General features: G+C 40.4%; 1 protein-coding gene across 4 annotated transcripts in view; it reads right to left on the bottom strand.

Annotated features, from left to right (window-relative positions):
- The window catches only part of usp24 (ubiquitin specific peptidase 24), a 154,139-nt gene that overhangs the window by 112,865 nt on the left and 20,460 nt on the right, over nt 1-20,814 (bottom strand). Inside the window, exon 1 of one of the 4 annotated variants that reach the window (XM_034180430.1) lies at nt 19,325-19,709. The exons of the other annotated variants lie outside the window; for them this stretch is intronic. Coding sequence (XP_034036321.1) covers nt 19,325-19,504 — 180 coding nt within the window. The 5' untranslated portion in view covers nt 19,505-19,709. Of the gene's footprint in view, nt 1-19,324; nt 19,710-20,814 lie in introns of those variants that run through there. 4 annotated transcript variants of the gene reach the window in all.

The raw sequence follows: 20,814 nt of genomic DNA, 5'->3' as shown, positions 1-20,814 counted from the left end.
AATCACAACAAACAGTTGCCCCAAGGCGCTTTATATTGTAAGGCAAGGCCATACAATAATTATGTAAAACCCCAACGGTCAAAACGACCCCCTGTGAGCAAGCACTTGGCTACAGTGGGAAGGAAAAACTCCCTTTTAACAGGAAGAAACCTCCAGCAGAACCAGGCTCAGGGAGGGGCAGTCTTCTGCTGGGACTGGTTGGGGCTGAGGGAGAGAACCAGGAAAAAGACATGCTGTGGAGGGGAGCAGAGATCGATCACTAATGATTAAATGCAGAGTGGTGCATACAGAGCAAAAAGAGAAAGAAACAGTGCATCATGGGAACCCCCCAGCAGTCTACGTCTATAGCAGCATAACTAAGGGATGGTTCAGGGTCACCTGATCCAGCCCTAACTATAAGCTTTAGCAAAAAGGAAAGTTTTAAGCCTAATCTTAAAAGTAGAGAGGGTGTCTGTCTCCCTGATCTGAATTGGGAGCTGGTTCCACAGGAGAGGAGCCTGAAAGCTGAAGGCTCTGCCTCCCATTCTACTCTTACAAACCCTAGGAACTACAAGTAAGCCTGCAGTCTGAGAGCGAAGCGCTCTATTGGGGTGATATGGTACTACGAGGTCCCTAAGATAAGATGGGACCTGATTATTCAAACCTTATAAGTAAGAAGAAGAATTTTAAATTCTATTCTAGAATTAACAGGAAGCCAATGAAGAGAGGCCAATATGGGTGAGATATGCTCTCTCCTTCTAGTCCCGTCAGTACTCTAGCTGCAGCATTTTGAATTAACTGAAGGCTTTTTAGGGAACTTTTAGGACAACCTGATAATAATGAATTACAATAGTCCAGCCTAGAGGAAATAAATGCATGAATTAGTTTTTCAGCATCACTCTGAGACAAGACCTTTCTGATTTTAGAGATATTGCGTAAATGCAAAAAAGCAGTCCTACATATTTGTTTAATATGCGCTTTGAATGACATATCCTGATCAAAAATGACTCCAAGATTTCTCACAGTATTACTAGAGGTCAGGGTAATGCCATCCAGAGTAAGGATCTGGTTAGACACCATGTTTCTAAGATTTGTGGGGCCAAGTACAATAACTTCAGTTTTATCTGAGTTTAAAAGCAGGAAATTAGAGGTCATCCATGTCTTTATGTCTGTAAGACAATCCTGCAGTTTAGCTAATTGGTGTGTGTCCTCTGGCTTCATGGATAGATAAAGCTGGGTATCATCTGCGTAACAATGAAAATTTAAGCAATACCGTCTAATAATACTGCCTAAGGGAAGCATGTATAAAGTGAATAAAATTGGTCCTAGCACAGAACCTTGTGGAACTCCATAATTAACTTTAGTCTGTGAAGAAGATTCCCCATTTACATGAACAAATTGTAATCTATAGACAAATATGATTCAAACCACCGCAGCGCAGTGCCTTTAATACCTATGGCATGCTCTAATCTCTGTAATAAAATTTTATGGTCAACAGTATCAAAAGCAGCACTGAGGTCTAACAGAACAAGCACAGAGATGAGTCCACTGTCCGAGGCCATAAGAAGATCATTTGTAACCTTCACTAATGCTGTTTCTGTACTATGATGAATTCTAAAACCTGACTGAAACTCTTCAAATAGACCATTCCTCTGCAGATGATCAGTTAGCTGTTTTACAACTACCCTTTCAAGAATTTTTGAGAGAAAAGGAAGGTTGGAGATTGGCCTATAATTAGCTAACATAGCTGGGTCAAGTGATGGCTTTTTAAGTAATGGTTTAATTACTGCCACCTTAAAAGCCTGTGGTACATAGCCAACTAACAAAGATAGATTGATCATATTTAAGATCGAAGCATTAAATAATGGTAGGGCTTCCTTGAGCAGCCTGGTAGGAATGGGGTCTAATAAACATGTTGATGGTTTGGATGAAGTAACTAATGAGAATAACTCAGACAGAACAATCGGAGAGAAAGAGTCTAACCAAATACCGGCATCACTGAAAGCAGCCAAAGATAACGATACGTCTTTGGGATGGTTATGAGTAATTTTTTCTCTAATAGTTAAAATTTTGTTAGCAAAGAAAGTCATGAAGTCATTACTAGTTAAAGTTAATGGAATACTCAGCTCAATAGAGCTCTGACTCTTTGTCAGCCTGGCTACAGTGCTGAAAAGAAACCTGGGGTTGTTCTTATTTTCTTCAATTAGTGATGAGTAGAAAGATGTCCTAGCTTTACGGAGGGCTTTTTTATAGAGCAACAGACTCTTTTTCCAGGCTAAGTGAAGATCTTCTAAATTAGTGAGACGCCATTTCCTCTCCAACTTACGGGTTATCTGCTTTAAGCTACGAGTTTGTGAGTTATACCACGGAGTCAGACACTTCTGATTTAAAGCTCTCTTTTTCAGAGGAGCTACAGCATCCAAAGTTGTCTTCAATGAGGATGTAAAACTATTGACGAGATACTCTATCTCCCTTACAGAGTTTAGGTAGCTACTCTGCACTGTGTTGGTATATGGCATTAGAGAACATAAAGAAGGAATCATATCCTTAAACCTAGTTACAGCGCTTTCTGAAAGACTTCTAGTGTAATGAAACTTATTCCCCACTGCTGGGTAGTCCATCAGAGTAAATGTAAATGTTATTAAGAAATGATCAGACAGAAGGGAGTTTTCAGGGAATACTGTTAAGTCTTCTATTTCCATACCATAAGTCAGAACAAGATCTAAGATATGATTAAAGTGGTGGGTGGACTCATTTACTTTTTGAGCAAAGCCGATATGAGTCTAATAATAGATTAAATGCAGTGTTGAGGCTGTCATTCTCAGCATCTGTGTGGATGTTAAAATCGCCCACTATAATTATCTTATCTGAGCTAAGCACTAAGTCAGACAAAAGGTCTGAAAATTCACAGAGAAACTCACAGTAACGACCAGGTGGACGATAGATAATAACAAATAAAACTGGTTTTTGGGACTTCCAATTTGGATGGACAAGACTAAGAGACAAGCTTTCAAATGAATTAAAGCTCTGTCTGGGTTTTGGATTAATTAATAAGCTGGAATGGAAGATTGCTGCTAATCCTCCACCCCGGCCCGTGCTACGAGCATTCTGACAGTTAGTGTGACTCGGGGGTGTTGACTCATTTAAACTAACATATTCATCCTGCTGTAACCAGGTTTCTGTTAGGCAGAATAAATCAATATGTTGATCAATTATTATATCATTTACCAACAGGGACTTAGAAGAGAGAGACCTAATGTTTAATAGACCACATTTAACTGTTTTAGTCTGTGGTGCAAGTTGAAGGTGCTATATTATTTTTTCTTTTTGAATTTTTATGCTTAAATAGATTTTTGCTGGTTATTGGTAGTCTGGGAGCAGGCACCGTCTCTACGGGGATGGGGTAATGAGGGGATGGCAGGGGGAGAGAAGCTGCAGAGAGGTGTGTAAGACTACAACTCTGCTTCCTGGTCCCAACCCTGGATAGTCACGGTTTGGAGGATTTAAGAAAACTGGCCAGATTTCTAGAAATGAGAGCTGCTCCATCCAAAGTGGGATGGATGCCGTCTCTCCTAACAAGACCAGGTTTTCCCCAGAAGCTTTGCCAATTATACATATATATATACACATATACATACATATATATATACACATATACATACATATATATACACACATATACATACATATACATATATATATATATATATATATATACACACATATACATACATACACACACACACACGGCCCTTCAAAGGCACACGTGCACACAGTAAAAATGTGTGTCTCCTCAGTACTGATCTGCATGAGGGTGTAATCTAGAACAGGAGAAAGGGGTGTGATATGGCTGAGCAAAGTGAGATTTGATATCCCCCCCACCCCAAGGAAAAGTTTTGAGGAAAAACAATACCTACTGTCATGAGGGATCTTACATATCTGATCTTTTTATGAATGTATTTTACCCTTAAAAAACAGAATTGACCAAATCATTCCCATCCATCCATCCATCCATCCATCCATTTTCTTCCGCTTTATCCGGAGTCGGGTCGCGGGGGCAGCGCCCAGAGCCCGATCCACACACACCTCCCCCAGCTCCTCCGGGGGAACCCCAAGGCGTTCCCAAGCCAGCCGAGAAATATAATCCCTCCAGCGTGTCCTGGGTCTTCCCGGGGGCCTCCTCCCAATGGGACGTGCCCGGAACACCTCTCCAGCGAGGCGTCCAGGGGGCATCTGGAAAAATGCCCGAGCCACCTCAACTGACTCCTTTCGACGTGGAGGAGCAGCGGCTCGACTCCGAGCCCAGCCACCCTGCATCTCTGCCGCTTGTACCCGCAATCTCGTTCTTTCGGTCATGAGCCAAATCTCATGACCATAGGTGAGGATCGGAACGTAGATTGATCGGTAAATCGAGAGCTCTGCCCCCCTACTCAGCTCTCTCTTCACCATGACGGTCCGATACAGCGACCGCATCACTGCAGACGCTGCACTGATCCGTCTATCGATCTCACGCTCCATCCGTCCCTCACTCATGAACAAGACCCCGAGATACTTAAACTCCTCCACTTGAGGCAAGGACACTCCACTGACCTGAAGAGGGCAAAGCACCTTTTTCCGGTCGAGAACCATGGCCTCAGATTTGGAGGTGTTGATTTTCATCCCAGGCGCTTCACACTCGGCTGCAAACCGCCCCAGTGCACACTGAAGGTCCTGATTTGACGAAGCCAACAGAACCACATCGTCCGCAAACAGCAGAGACGAGATTCTGTGGTTTCCAAACCAGACCCCCTCTACACCCTGGCTGCGCCTAGAAATTCTGTCCATAAAAATAATTAACAGAACCGGTGACAAAGGGCAGCCCTGGCGGAGGCCAACATGCACTGGAAACAGGTTTGACTTACTACCAGCAATGCGAACCAAGCTCCTGCTGCGGTCGTACAGGGACCGGATAGCCCTTAGCAAAGGACCCCGGACCCCGTACTCCCGCAGCACTCCCTATAGGGTGCCCCGAGGGACACAGTCGAACGCCTTCTCCAGATCCACAAAACACATGTGGACTGGTTGGGCGAACTCCCATGAACCCTCGAGCACCCGATGGAGCGTGTAGAGCTGGACCAGTGTGCTGCGACCAGGACGAAAACCACCCTGCTCCTCCTGAATCCGAGGTTCGACCATCGGTCGAATTCTCCTCTCCAGTACTCTGGAATAGACCTTACCGGGGAGGCTGAGGAGTGTGATCCCCCTATAGTTGGAACACACCCTCCGGTCCCCCTTCTTAAACAGAGGGACCACCACCCCGGTCTGCCAATCCAGAGGCACTGTCCCCGATCGCCACGCAATGCTGCAGAGGCGTGTCAACCAAGACAGTCCCACAACATCCAGAGACTTAAGGTATTCAGGACGGATTTCATCCACCCCAGGAGCCTTGCCACCGAGGAGCTTTCTAACCACCTCGGTGACTTCAGCCTGGATAATGGATGAGTTCGCCTCTGAGTCCCCAGTCTCTGCTTCCTCTTCGGAAGACGTGACGATGGGATTGAGGAGATCCTCGAAGTATTCCTTCCACCGCCCGACAACATCACCAGTCAGGGTCAACAGCTCCCCATCTGCACCGTGAACAGTGCCGGAGGAGAGCTGCTTCCGCCTCCTGAGGCGTCGGACGGTTCAAATCATTCCCTTTGGCTGTAAATCAGCTTTGATAGGCCATAGACATTCATTCATTCGTGTGAGGCGGGATACACCCAGGACAGGACGCCAGTCTGTCGCAGGGCCACAAACAGACAAACAAACAGACACACCCACCCACACACCTACGGACAATTTAAAGATACAAATCCACCTAACCCGCATGTCTTTGGATGTGGGAGGAAACCGGAGCACCCGGAGGAAACCCACGCAAACACGGGGAGAACATGCAAACTCCACACAGAAAGGCCACAGGAATTGAACCCATGACCTTCTCACTGTGAAGCAACAGTGCTAACCACTAATCCACCGTGCTGCCCCGGGCCATAGACAGGTGCTAAAAATATATTAATTCTAATTATTACAACTGTTGCTACAACTATTATGATTATTGTGAAGAGAATAAACAACATATTTAAAATGTCTTCAAAAGACACTATAAAATGTTGGGGGACCTTTGTCCCCTCGCTCTTCTGGCTATGCCCATGTATGATCTCTGCTATCAAAATGAAAATGTACACCAAGTTAAAAAAAAAAACTTGGTTATGTTCAACACGTTACGTGACTGGTGAGTAAGAAGGATATATCACATGCTCCACGCATCAGAAACAGACTTGGTGAATATTTGAAGCAAGTGAGAGTGAATTATGTTTTTAAAACTTAATTTTGTGCCAACACTGAACCTTTATTTCAATTACGCAGACTTACACATCATAATGACCTTTTAAAGAACATAACATTTAAAGCACTGACGCTTGCAAGTGTTTTGTTATTCTGTAGTCTGTGGGATGGTCTGGGATCTTAATGGTGTATATATAGTAAAGTAAGTACCTCCAGCTCCTCCCAGGGAGGATATATATATATATATATATATCCTCCCTGGGAGGATATATATTATTGAACTTTGAAAAGATAACACTGCAACATGCACCATCTATGAAAATGATAGAATAAATGCCATTTTTACTTTTACTTTTCTTGTCAAAAGAAAGACAAAAACAAACAAAACAAACAAAATCACACTTTGGACCTCTCCAATTTTTTTTGTTCTGTTTTGGCAAGCCAAAAAGCAGCACAATTGCTTCCCCAGGGCTTCCTCCCAGTTGGACGCACCTGGAAGACCTCCTTGGGGAGACAACCAGGGAGCATCCTCACAAGATGCCTCAAAGACCTCAACTGGCTCCTTTTTGATACAAAGAATTAGTGGTTCTACTCCGAGTCCCACCCAGACAATCCAGCTTTTCACCCTGTCCACGAATGTAAGCCCAGATATCCCACGGAGGAATCTCATTTCTGCCACTTGTATTCGTGATCATATTCTTTCAGTAATTACACTGCTTAATGTGTGTTACATTAGTATTTTCTTTGCCCACATTTTCACCTTTACCCTATCCAAAATTGATATCACAACTGATACGTTTGTTTGTTAAGATTCCTCACCATAACTCCCTTAATCATTTTCATACTTACGGCTTTCCTAAACCTAACTGACCTGATTTTAAAGTCGGAACCACAAACAGACCCACTTATGCAATAAATTAGACATTGATATACATAGAGGAGGTGATTGTCTTGTTTTTAAAATTGGTGGGTGTGGCTAATATTTAGGTGCGCTCTATAGTCCAGAAATTACGGTAAACACACGCAACGCGAACTCACCCGTGCACAGCCCTGTACCGAACATCCTGTACCGGTTCAATACAAACACATGTATCGTTATACCCTTATATATATATATACACACACACACACACACACACACACACACACACACAGCATCCAGAAAGTATTCACAGGACCTCACCTTTTCCGCATTTTATGTCACAGCCTTATTCCAAAATGGGTGAAATTCTGCCCCCCCCCCCCCCAAAAAAAAAAATTCTACACATAGTATCCCTTAATGACTCTGTGCAATTAGTTTTTTTTTGTTTGTTTTTGAGATTGTTACAAATTTACTATAAAGAAAAAAAAAAAAACTAGGAAATCACGTGTGTAATTATTCACAGCCTTTGCCATGAAGCTCAAAATTAAGCTCAGGTGCATCTAGAACTGCCACAAACAACTATTTGATAGTCAACTAGTCAGCGATTATTTTTGCAATTAGTCGACTAGTTGGATCATATGTAATTGCAGCTTATCGCATTTTATTGATATCGATACCATTATCGAGTCTGCTTATCAATGTGATTCCTTATCGATACCTCCTTTGAATTTTCTGTGTGCTAAAAGTAGGGTTGGATATCGAGAACCAGTTCTTTTTGGGTATCTTTAAGAAATGATACAATCCACTGATATCAATAGTCTTTTTCCTTAACGATTCCCTTATTGGTCCTTCAGAGCGGCAGCTGTTTTTGAGGGTATTTATCGGGAAAATAATCATTTCTCTACATTGATTAGAGACCTTGCAGCGGCTCTGTAATGAACTGCTTCTGCAGTGCGACTCCACTTTTAAGCCTGAACCAATGAAGCAATGCTTTGATCCACTGGCTCGTTGGTTCTTTGATTTGCTGCTCTTCAGAGGCGGCAAGTCCACTTCTTAAACCCTGTCAAAGCCATTAAAATATGTCAATCATGAGTCATGTTTGTGTGGATTAAAGTCACTAACTGGGACTCTTGTTGCAGCCAAGAAACGAGAATCGTCCTCCGTTCCGTTGGCACAGCTCCAAACACTGCGTGGCTCTCTGCCGAGACAGAGTTCGGTCAGAATTAATAATTTAAAAATGAATTGCCTCGTTAAAATTTTTAAAACGACACCTCTTTCCAAACGCTGTAATACAGACAAACTGGGTGATTCTCATGAAATCAGACTTACTTGGTGGCATGAAGCATTTTGACAATCAAAGTAAATGCTATCACAATTATAAGGATACAGTTATAAACATATCATTACAGGCTATGCTGCACATGATTTAAATTGACCATCATTAAAATATTTTTTGTTGTTTTTTCACATTTAATAGTATAATTCTGATTACAGCAACGAGTCCATTAATGAATTTAGGTTCTTCGAAATACTAATTTTAATACTTGATAAAAATAAAAATGATAAACTTTCAGTGCATGTTATACTACAAATAGTTACAGTAAATAAACATGTGATATTTGGTATTCTTTTGTAACAAAAAGTGAAAATTTTAAGGAAAAGAACTTTGTCCACCACCAATTTTCTCATCTTCCGCAACAATTTTTAATCATCATTTAAGTCCACAAGGAACTTTTATAATCAAGAAATTCTGAATGGGGGACATAATTTCCAGTGACACCCAAGATGGCCACCAGCTAAGCACCTCATTTTATTTCTCTCAAAATAAAATTTGAAAGTTCATTTGTTAGAGTGCCTACACGACTTTTCATGTCTCATTACCGATACGCAAAGTTTTTAACATTTAACATTTTAAATTTTTAAAAATTCTTGATTAATATTTACCTCATCATGGTCTAAATATAAACAGCTAGGTAAAGTTTAGCTAGGCCTCATAGTGCCTTGAAAGAGCGCAGGAAAGTTCAAGGTCATTCATACTCCACAACAGCATTATCATACACCGCAACACTTGAGGACAGGTTGCGGCAGAGAGATTCACTGTTTTGGTAATGAGAAATAGATGTATACATGTATAAACTTGTGTGTATTTCTGATATAACATGATATTTGTTTAAAACTCTTAATAAAAAAAGTAAAAGGGAACACTAGTGACCACTGCGGGAGAGTTTGTAACTGCTATATAGTTTTTACAAACTCTCCGGCAGTGGTCACTAGTGTTCCCTTTTTATGTAACACTGGCATTACATGTAACGTAGTATCAGGAATTGAATATACGAGGTCTAGTAGAAAAGTATCCGACCTTATTATTTTTTTCAAAAACCATATGGATTTGAATCACGTGTGATTACATCAGACATGCTTGAACCCTCGTGGGCATGCAAGAGTTTTTTTCACGCCTGTCGGTTACGTCATTCGCCTGTGGGCAGTCTTTGAGTGAGGAGTCGCCCACCCTCTCGTCGATTTTTTCATTGTTTAGGAATGGCTCAAAGACTGCTACTTTGTTTGATCAAAATTTTTTCAAAACTGTAAGGCACAACTGAGTGGACACCATTCGATAAATTCAGCTGGTTTTCGGTAAAAATTTTAACGGCTGATGAGAGATTTTGGTCTGGTAGTGTCGCCGTAAGGATGGCCCACGGCACCTGACGGCGATCTGCGCTTCGAGGCGGCAGCGTCTCACCGTTTCAATTTGAAAACTTCCACCTTTCAGGCTCTGTTGACCCAGGAAGTCGTCAGAGAACAGAGAACTTTCAGAAGAAGTTGGCATGAGAAGTTTATTCGGACATTCCATTGTTAACAGACATTTTGTAATGAAAGAACGTGCGGGCAGAGTCGCATGTCGGGCTGGACCCGACCGCGGGGGGTCGCGACAGGAAAAACACCTCCGTTGGAAACCTTAACGGGCAAGTTAGAACATGCCCAAACTGTTAAATAATTTCTCAGTTACTCACTTGTTGAAAGCCATCAAAAGCCGCCTGAATTTTACAAATGGTTTTCAACACGGAGGTGTTTTTCCTGTCGCGGCGCACACAGATTCGCCGAGTCGTTTCTGTAACGACTCGGCGAATTTGCGCGCACGTCTTTCATTAAAAAATGTCCTTAAACAGTAGAATGTCCGCATAAAGTCCTCATGCCGGCCTCTTCTGAATCTTCTCTGTTCTCTCACGATGTCCTGGGTGAATTAAGGCCGACGACGGCACCTGGAAGCGCTGCAGGACGTCCCGCTCTGTGGGAAGTCCTTACACCGACAGAAACACCCCATAATCTCTCATCAGCCGTTAAACGTTCGTGGGGTCTTAAAAAACTTGGCAGATATGAAACTCATATGAAACTAGCATTCCAGATGCTGATTCTCTATTTGACCAACTACAGAATAATTCATCTGTGACTCTCTACAAGGTGTCAGAGGAAAAAATTAAGGAGAGCATTGAATTGGTTCCTCCATAAATTAAAGCAGTTCCAAGAACCAGGAAAATACATCAAGTAAGTCAAAGGTTGATAAGTTAAATATTACAATAAATAAATAAATAAGTTTGATAAGTTAATAAATAAGTTCATTTCACTTTTAGGACATTCTCACAAAAACATCTTTGCCGAGGCTACCATAGAGGTTGGACAGTGGCTCCGAGTTGAATATGATGCAGAGTTCTTCCCTGGTATAGCTACACAGGTGAATTTCCTTTCAAGATTTCTACATCAATGAAAAATACATCTTAATTCTTGTTAGACTTGCTTAGTCAGTTCAGTTCTAATATTGTGCTGCAAATGCTCGATCAAGCCACTCTTTTAAAAATGTTTTTGTTTTACACTCAACAAAAATATAAACACAACACTTTTGGTTTTGCTCCCATTTTGTATGAGATGAACTCAAAGATCTAAAACTTTTTCCACATACACAATATCACCATTTCTCTCAAATATTGTTCACAAACCAGTCTAAATCTGTAATAGTGAGCACTTCTCCTTTGCTGAGATAATCCATCCCACCTCACAGGTGTGCCATACCAAGATGCTGATTAGACACCATGATTAGTGCACAGGTGTGCCTTAGACTGTCCACAATAAAAGGCCACTCTGAAAAGTGCAATTTTATCACACAGCACAATGCCACAGATGTCGCAAGATTTGAGGGAGCGTGCAATTGACATGCTGACAGCAGGAATGCTGACAGCAGGAATGTCAACCAGAGCTGTTGCTCGTGTATTGAATGTTCATTTCTCTACCATAAGCCGTCTCCAAAGTCGTTTCAGAGAATTTGGCAGTACATCCAACCAGCCTCACAACCGCAGACCACGTGTAACCACACCAGCCCAGGACCTCCACATCCAGCATGTTCACCTCCAAGATCGTCTGAGGCCAGCCACTCGGACAGCTGCTGAAACAATCAGTCTGCATAACCAAAGAATTTCTGCACAAACTGTTAGAAACCGTCTCTGGGAAGCTCATCTGCATGCTCGTCGTCCTCATCGGGGTCTTGACCTGAATCCAGTTCGTCGTCGTAACCAACTTGAGGGGCAAATGCTCACATTCGCTGGTGTTTGGCACGTTGGAGAGGTGTTCTCTTCACGGATGATGCGAAGGAGATGTGTTGCACTGCATGAGGCAAATGGTGGTCACACCAGATACTGACTGGTATCCCCCCCCAATAAAACAAAACTGCACCTTTCAGAGTGGCCTTTTATTGTGGGCAGTCTAAGGCACACCTGTGCACTAATCATGGTGTCTAATCAGCATCTTGGTATGGCACACCTGTGAGGTGGGATGGATTATCTCAGCAAAGGAGAAGTGCTCACTATCACAGATTTAGTGAATTTCATTTCCGAAACACTGTTGTCATTACCGCAATGTGTTTATTTGCAATTATTTAATAATTATAAAATTGTTTTAGTTTGTAATTCTGTTTATACAATTTATAGGATTACTTATTTAATCTCTTTAACAAAAAACATTATATTTGTCAGTTTTCAAAGAAATATCCTAAAAAAACATGATATAAATCATTAGGTATCTTGCGGTAATGAGAAAAAATATGATTTTTTTTTTTTTAATTTCGAAATATAACAAAGTAATCTTTCCTGAGGCATATATACATCTTGACATAAGTGTTTAATAACCCACTTTAAAAATAACCAAAAATAAAAGTATGTAACAATATATTTGATGTGATTTGATGTTGCGGTAATGATATTTTTCTCTGCATTCAATATCTAAAATACCTGTAATTTTATACAAAATTCCCAAAACAATGTCAAATAATAATGTTTTTAGTAAGTTCAGACATTAATCTTAGATGCTTAATTGGAAATTTGTCTTCAAATGTCTTTTGAAAATTTTGAAGTTGGAGTCCTTTTAAATCTGGATTTTGTGAGAATCACCCAACTACAATTGACTAAAACGTTGTTTTCCTCCCAAAATGAGACGTCCTGCATTCTTTAGGAGTTACATCCTGATGTGCAGCACAGCGAGCTGTAAGAGCTCAGCTCAGTGATAAGGAAAGACATTCATGCCAATAATGTCTGAAAGGAAATGATTTTGACAAAACTACAGATTTTGTTTATTTCTATTTATGTTCAGAGATCAAGGATCCACCATGTAGAGTTTATTTATGTCCAGAGTTTAAGGCTCCAGTGACCAATTTCACATTTATTTACTTTAAGACTCAATAAAATGTTGTTGAAATAGAAAACCTGTAAAACCTACTTTTAGTACACAGAAAATTCACAAGAGGTATTGATAAGGGAATTGATAAGGAATCGGATTGATAATGGTACTGACAGATAAAATCTTATCAATACCCATCCTTAGCTACAAGTAGGCTTCACAGGTTTCTATGTCAACAACATTTGATTGAGTCTTAAAGTAAATAAATATGAAATTGGTCACTGGATCCTTGATCTCTGTACATAAATAAACTCTACATGTTGGATCCTTGATCTGTGGACAGAAACTCTGCATGGTGGATCCTTGAACTCTGAAAATAAATAAACTCTTCATGGTGAATCCTTGATCTCTGGACATACAGTAAATAAACACTACATGTTGGATCCTTGATGTCTGGACATAGATAGAAAAAAAAATCTGTAGTATTTGTCAAAAGCATTTCCCTTCAGACATTAACAGCATGAATGTCACTCCATAAGTCTGAGCTGAGCTCAGCTGGCTGCTGGAGTCCGCAGGTCCGCTGCAAGTCAGCCAGGACATCTCAGTTTGGGAGGACAAAAAAAAAAAAAAAAATTGATCGATTGCAGTTTGTTTGTATTACAACCTTTGGAAAGAGGTGTCATTTGATTTAAATGGCGATTTGCTTTGAAGTTATTAATTCGATGCGAACTCTATCTTCTAACTTGACTCGGCCAACACATCATTGGAGCAATGGACGGAGGACAACTCTTGTTTCTTTCTCGCAACAAGACAGGAGTCCCAGTTAGTCACTTTCATCCGCACAAAAGTGACTCATGATGGCATATTTAAATGGTTTGAGAGGGGATAAGAAGCGGAGTTGCCGCTTCTGAAGAGGAGCGAAGCAAAGATCCAACGAAATAGTGGATCGAAGCACTGCTTCATTGGTTCAAAGCAAATAACTTGACTACTAAATTAGTTGTCAAAGGTTTTAATAGTCGACGTAGTCGTGACTAGTCGAGGCAGCCCTAGTTTGTGGTGTGTGTGTGTATATATATATATATATATATATATATATATATATATATATATATACGTATAAGTGCACAATCAGGTGTTACCATTTTAATAATGCAATGTTGCCAACCTATATCTCATAAACTAATGCCATTAGGGACATTAGAATAATCTTCACTTGGAGCCAAGCAGCAGTCATTTGAGTAAAATAATAGGTTTGTAACCAGAATCCAAATTTGTCAATTAATTTGAGAAAACACTATCTTCTAAACATACGAGGTCTATTAGAAAAGTATTCGACCTTATTATTTTTTTAAAAAACCATATAGATTTGAATCACGTGTGATTACATTAGACACGCGACACGCCCGCCACAGGAAAAAACACCTCCGTTGGAAGCCTTAAGGACAAGTTGGAACATGCCCTGCTGTTAAACAATTTCTCAGATACTCACTCAACTGAAAGCCACCAAAAGCCGCCTGGATTTTACAAATGGTTATCAACACGGAGGTGTTTTTCCTGTGGCGGGCGCGCCGCGCCGGCTGTGAGCCGATGCGCCAATCCGTCCGCAAATCTTTCATTAAAAAAAAAATCTCCTTTAACAGTGGAATGTCCGGATAAACTGCTGATTCTGACCTCTTCTGAAAGTTCTCTGTTCTCTCACGACGTCCTGGGTCAACAGAGGCTTAAATTTGGAGGTTTTCAGCTTGAAACAGGATGACGACATTGCCTCGGAGCGCTGCGCGATGCCCCACTCCGTGGGAAGTCCTTACAGCGATAGAAACAATCCAAATCTCTCATCAGCCGTTAAAATTTTCACCGAAAACCATCTTAATTTCTCGAATGGTATCCACTCGGATGTGCCTCACAGTTTCTGAAAAAATTTTGATGAAGCACAGCGCCAGTCTCTCAGCAACTTCTCAGACAATGAAAATCCGACGAGGGGGCTGGACCACTCCTCCCACAAGGCGTGCTCACAGGCGAATGACGTCACCGACAGGCGTGGAAAAACTCACGCATGCGCACGAAGGTTCAAGCTTGGTTGACGTAAAAACATATGAATCAAACCCATATAGTTTTTTAAAAAAAAATAAAACGGTCGGTTTCTTTTCTAATAGACCTCGTAAATCCTTTGATTTCAGAATTCCTGTTTATTAGATTTGACACCTAAATGGATCCCCTACAAAACAGTGCTAGTAATTTGTTTCAGTTTTATTGCTGGAACTTCTGGGAAATTCACATAATCAGGGATGTGGATGTCCCCCAAAATATTGTACTCTCCGTAGTAGCATACTCACAGAGAGGCAACACTAGGTACAGGAATTATACCAATATATTGCACTAGAGTGTCTTTGTCTCAACCAGGATCTAGAAATGGGAAGTGATATATTTATTTTTAGTACCTCAAGAATGACAATTTGTGCCAAATGTACTCTCCGTAGAGCCTTGTAGTCTCCGTAGTAGTAGCTCTATACTGGAATCACTTGTAAAACTATGATGGAGGTTTTACAGCAGAAATTTTGGTCCAGTCTTTTGACTCACATTATAGGACACGGAAATAACACCATTTCCAATGCTTTGGTGTGTAACTTTTGGAATAAAAGAGTTCTTCACAAACCTAATGTAGTCTCCGTAGTACCTGTTTTTGTTCACAAGGATCAAGCACTCAGTCTGTCACCGAAAAAAATCTAAATGGTGTTTGCTCATGAAATTCTGCATGAAGATCCCTTGGGATGTTATTATTGTGAAACAAACTATTAAGCATTATACTGAATTTCATTTTTCGTCAAAAGTGAAACACTAGTGGTACATCTGATTGTGCAATTACCGATTATATATATATATATCTATATATATATATATATATATATATATATATATATATATATAATAACCACACACACTGGGGGAGAGCTGAAATTTGCCTGAAATAAAGCCTGATTTGTGTTTCTGCAGCTCTGTAACTCTGTGCCATGCAATGATGTTGACATGTATGACAGTTTTTTCCTCTGTCGCGTCTTCATGCATTTTTTCTGGATTAATTTGTCCCTCAACAAGCTCTTCTTTCTACATTTATCTACCTCCAAACCAAGGTAAGGTATACAATTTCCTCCATAATTGCAGGTCATTTGAGTGTAATTTTCCGACTCCGTGTTATGAAGTTTGTCATATTTGTGGACTTTTCTGCCAAACGTATTTGATCCATGACGAAGTGTAATTGACGTGCACACTGCAAAAACTTTTAAAATATGACGGGAGAGGAAGGAGTGAAAAGTGACAAATCACAGCCTTTTGCTGTGTCTAATTTAGCAGGTGTACGTCAGGCTGTGGTTTGAGCACGGTTAGGAAAAAATTAACTGCCGGGCTTTTATTCAAGGCTATGCAGTACCCACTTAGTGTCAGTGCTGAACTTCATTCATACCTATGTTACTGGGCACATCCAGATTGCTTTGCCTGGTGCATGCAAGAGGATCTGAATGGTAATACATTGCGGTTAGAGAGAACATTTTGTCTGATGTGAGTGAAAATCTGTTATACAAATCTGGTATATATAGTGTTTATTATATGGAAAACCATACAAAAGCATTGGGACTTTTGCTTTTGTGCAGTGAGTGTGAATATCCGGTTTATATGATGACTGTTTAGGCGAGTTTTACTGTACTATATAATTTTGTCCCTGTATGGATTACATAAGATCCAAAATAAATTCAAACTTATGTGCTGAATTGTTTTTCAAAAAAGTCATGAATGATCTTCATTCCACCCTCACTAAGGAACTGACATCATTAAAAGCCAAATGACCATGACATTCATGCCCATTAGTATATTTAAACTTCTGAACACAACTGCGTGTGTGTGTCTCACATCCAGTTTAGCTATGCAGAAAAGTTAAATGAAGTACATATATTTTATATGGCTTATCAATTCAATTTAGTGCATAATTGCAGCAAAATTAAGGCACAGAGTAATATTGATACAGATTTTAGTTGTTAAAAATATTATGACCTCCGCCAAGAAAGTTGGGTGGAGGTCATAATATTTTTGCCCCTGTTTGTTTGTGCGTGAACAGCCTGTAGCCCACAATATCTCATATATTGCTATGACATTTTTACAGAGGAGTCATGTCCTCATAGGCAAGAACTGATTACATTTTCAAGGTCATAAGTCAAAGGGCAAATTTGCAAAAAATCTGGGGAAATTGGAAAAATACCTATCCTTTAACACTGAATGAATTTTCACAAATTCATAACTGTCAAAAAAGATCAAATTTCTTTCATATTTGAGATCCTTATGTAGGATGGCATCTTTTATCAATGGACTAAGCTAGGGCTGAAACAATTAATCAAGTAATTCGAATAATTTGATTACAAAAAATGATCGAGGCAAATTCTTTGCCTCGAAGCTTCGTTTAGTCGTAGTACATATACCAGGCCTGTAGGTGGCACTGTAACGCTCCCACAAAAAAAAAACAAGTAGAAAACTGCAGAGCATGCCCATAACTAATGTAAGCGCTAATCAATGTAGCAGGCGATGCTACAAGTTTATAAGCCACATGCTGAATAAATAAAGCCTTTTAAGGGAAAGGGCCTGTGCTGATCGTCTGAAATGGACTTATTATGCATTTAAGTGAAGCAGTGTGTTTATGAAGCGAAAGGAAGCGCACTTTAAATTAATCATGTTTAACTATTAAAAAAAATGTTTTTTTCAGATTTGATAAGAGTTTTTATCAACAGGCTGTAGAGTTAATTTATCATTGCAGCTATTGTGGAAATGTTGCACTCCACAGCCGTTTTTCAAAGGCTTTGTTATTCGCCAAGCATCCACAGAAAACAAGGAATTTGACTTCGGTTTGAGCTGCTCTGTACAGCATGTAGAAATATACCCTAAACACTGAATAAATCACAGCAATAAAAAGTGCAAATGAAATGTGCAGTAAGAAAAGAAAAAAAAGAACGCACTGTCCGCAGACTAAAGAATTCACAGAGCGCCTGGGCTTATGGTTTGGCAAAGCTCCAAAACTCTTAATAATGTGAAAAAACAAATAATTACCTGGGAAAACAGAGAGAGGGAACATCCTAAACTTAAAAATTTGCAGGATGGCACAATAACATTATGCCATTGCTTAGGGAAAGCCTTGCCACTACTGATATTGTTTAAAAATATAAAAGTACTTTTTTATCCGATTACTCGATTAATCGATAAAATAATCAATAGAATACTCGATTCCAAAATATTCGATAGCTGCAGCCCTACCTTGTACCATCTGCCTGATGGCAGTAGCTCAAACAGAGAGTGCCCAGTGTGGGATTGAGTCCTTTAGGATGGTGTTGGCTCTCCCGAGACAGTGAGCCATGAAGGTCCTCCAGGTGGGTAGAGGGCACCCAGTGATCTTCTCTGCCATTTTAATAACCCTCTGGAACGCTTTCCTGTTTGCCACCGTGTAACTGGTAAACTACTTACAGATGCAGTATGTGAGGATGCTCTCCATGGTAGAGGAGTAAAAAGACACGAGCAACTTCTGATTTATGTTATTTTTCCTGAGGACTCTCAGAAAGTGGAGTCTTTGCTGTGACCCTCTTTACCAAGTGTGTGGTGTTCCTGTCCAGGTCAATTTTTGCATCTATGTGGACTCGCGGGAAACGGAAGTCCTGACCCTTTCCACACAGGGTCCCCCCAATGATAATGGGACGAATGTCTGTTTTGCTTCTCCTGAAGTCTATGATTAGCTCCTTTCATTTCATTTCATCATCATTTCAGCTGATAATGTGAATGGACCCAATCTAAGTATCACTGGTCTTCTTGTCTGCTATATGGCATCAACAGAAGCAAACCTGTAGAAGCTCTACTGCATGTATTTTACCTATCAACTGTCACGTGACGACCAACAACAGTTAAAAGACTACATTATTATTATTTTATTAACGGTAGAGAGAACTGTGTAGGACAGTCTGCAAACCTGATCGAGATGAATAACTAACATTTGACAGGTGGAACTGTGGACAAAACGTGATAATAATAGCTACATACAACTAAAAAGCGAAAGCATATCTAACTACCAGACGAAGCGAAGCTGAAATCTGTGCAGGTGCTGCTGTGAAAAAACCAATCACCTGAGGCTGGCAGAACACAAGTTCAATGAACGCAGGCTAAACTGTGACAAATCATAACAGTTGATAGAGGCAAGCGATGACAGTTCCGCACATTATCCTGCTCCACTGGCGCCTTCAACGCTCAAACCAGGCTAGCCATCTATTAGCTACACAGCTAGCTACTTCCAACGTGCTTAGCAGCGAATATTCAAAGTTTGCAGTGTAAGCAGACAGTTTGGTAGCACTTTCAGCACACTGCCAAAGTGAAGAGTTTTTTTTCACCTCCTCCCTGCCACACAAACTGCTAAGTTAAGGAACGAGCCCACTCTTTTTTCAAGTTAGCATTAGCTCATGTTCCCGTTCAGCCGCTGAAGCACCAAGCTGCTCTCACCTCGCTTCCACAACATCGTGGTATGCAGGCGGGGGGCGAACCCCCGTCCCACTGCGCCCAGTGCTCTCCCCGTCTCCGCCCGAGCCCAGCACGGGAGCAGGCCCGCTCTCCATCGCTCATAGCCGTACCCGAGTCCGGGGCTTTCGTTCGTAAGGAGCGCCACTGCCTCGTTGATGTCATTCTTTGCCAGCCGGAGCGCCTTCCGTATCACGTCGGGGTCAGGAAAGCCCATACAGAGGAGCGTGGTTATGTGCTGCTCCTCTTCGGTCTCCATGTTTAGGGTGTCTCCGTCGCTCGGGTTAATAGTAATAAGGTGCTCTGCACAGCCTCGTAGCCGTGCACGCCGCCATGTTTACAGTCCGCTACTACTAGTCTGTCACGATCCGGCTTCTCCCGCAACAGCGCCCCTAGCGGCCGATCATCCAGTGCGTCAGCCACACCCACCCACAAGGATCCACGGGCTCTAGATTGGGTATGTGACATTTTTCAAGGGTGGGAATAAATTATGCAAGTTTCTAAAATGAGTTGGAATGGCGTGAGTCCAGAATGTATTTAGAACCATACATCTCAACAGTTTATAGAGGAAGAACTCAACCCTTTTATTTCCTGTTAATTATGTAGTTTGTAAATGTTAATTTACTGTCTTAATGTATTTATAAATTGTTTCGGTTCTTGTTATCATATACCGGACATGGGGTCAAATACTTTGCATTGTATTTAAATACAAATACAAATACTTTAGATTTCTGAATTACAAATACAAATACAAATACTTTGTACTTTTTCAAATAGAATACAAATACTTTATATTTTGAGTATTTCAAATACAAATACAAATACTTTCTATGAACTATAAACAACAAATCAACACAAAAACTGATAAACCGGTGACAATTTATTGTGAAAATAGCATGACTTAATACTATTGATAAGTAAAGGATGAATGTTTTATCACAAATTCACTATTATAATATCACAGGCAATAATCAAACTATCACAATCTATATTCAACACGGTGTCACAGAGATTCCCAAGTTTGAAAAGTATTTGAAAAAGTATTTGTAAAAGTATTTGGAAATACTTGGGATCGGTGATGTATTCGAAATACAAACACAAATACTTTGAATTCAAAATCAGAAAATACAAATACAAATACAAATACTCTGAAAAATGTATTTAAGTATTTTCAAATACAAATACTTTTGTATTTGGCACCGTTTCTGTCATATACACACTATTATATCATTATTATTATTATATAATTTATTAGGTTATATAGCGCCAAATCACAACTAATCGCCTCACAGTGCTTCACAAACATCATGTTAAAGCAGAATCAAATGAAATAAGATTAAAACACAATTAAAAAAATTAAACATAAATAAGTAAAAGAAGTAAAATAAATAAAAGGAATAAAAAAAGACACACAATAAAATACTAATGATAAAACAGGGAGAACAAGTGTGTCTTCAGCCTGGCTTTAAAAGTCT

Source organism: Thalassophryne amazonica, chromosome 10 (assembly GCF_902500255.1).
Source record: "Thalassophryne amazonica chromosome 10, fThaAma1.1, whole genome shotgun sequence".
NCBI lineage: Eukaryota > Metazoa > Chordata > Actinopteri > Batrachoidiformes > Batrachoididae > Thalassophryne > Thalassophryne amazonica.
The sequence above is the reverse complement of the archived record's forward strand: the minus strand, read 5'-3'. Positions and strand labels throughout refer to the sequence as shown.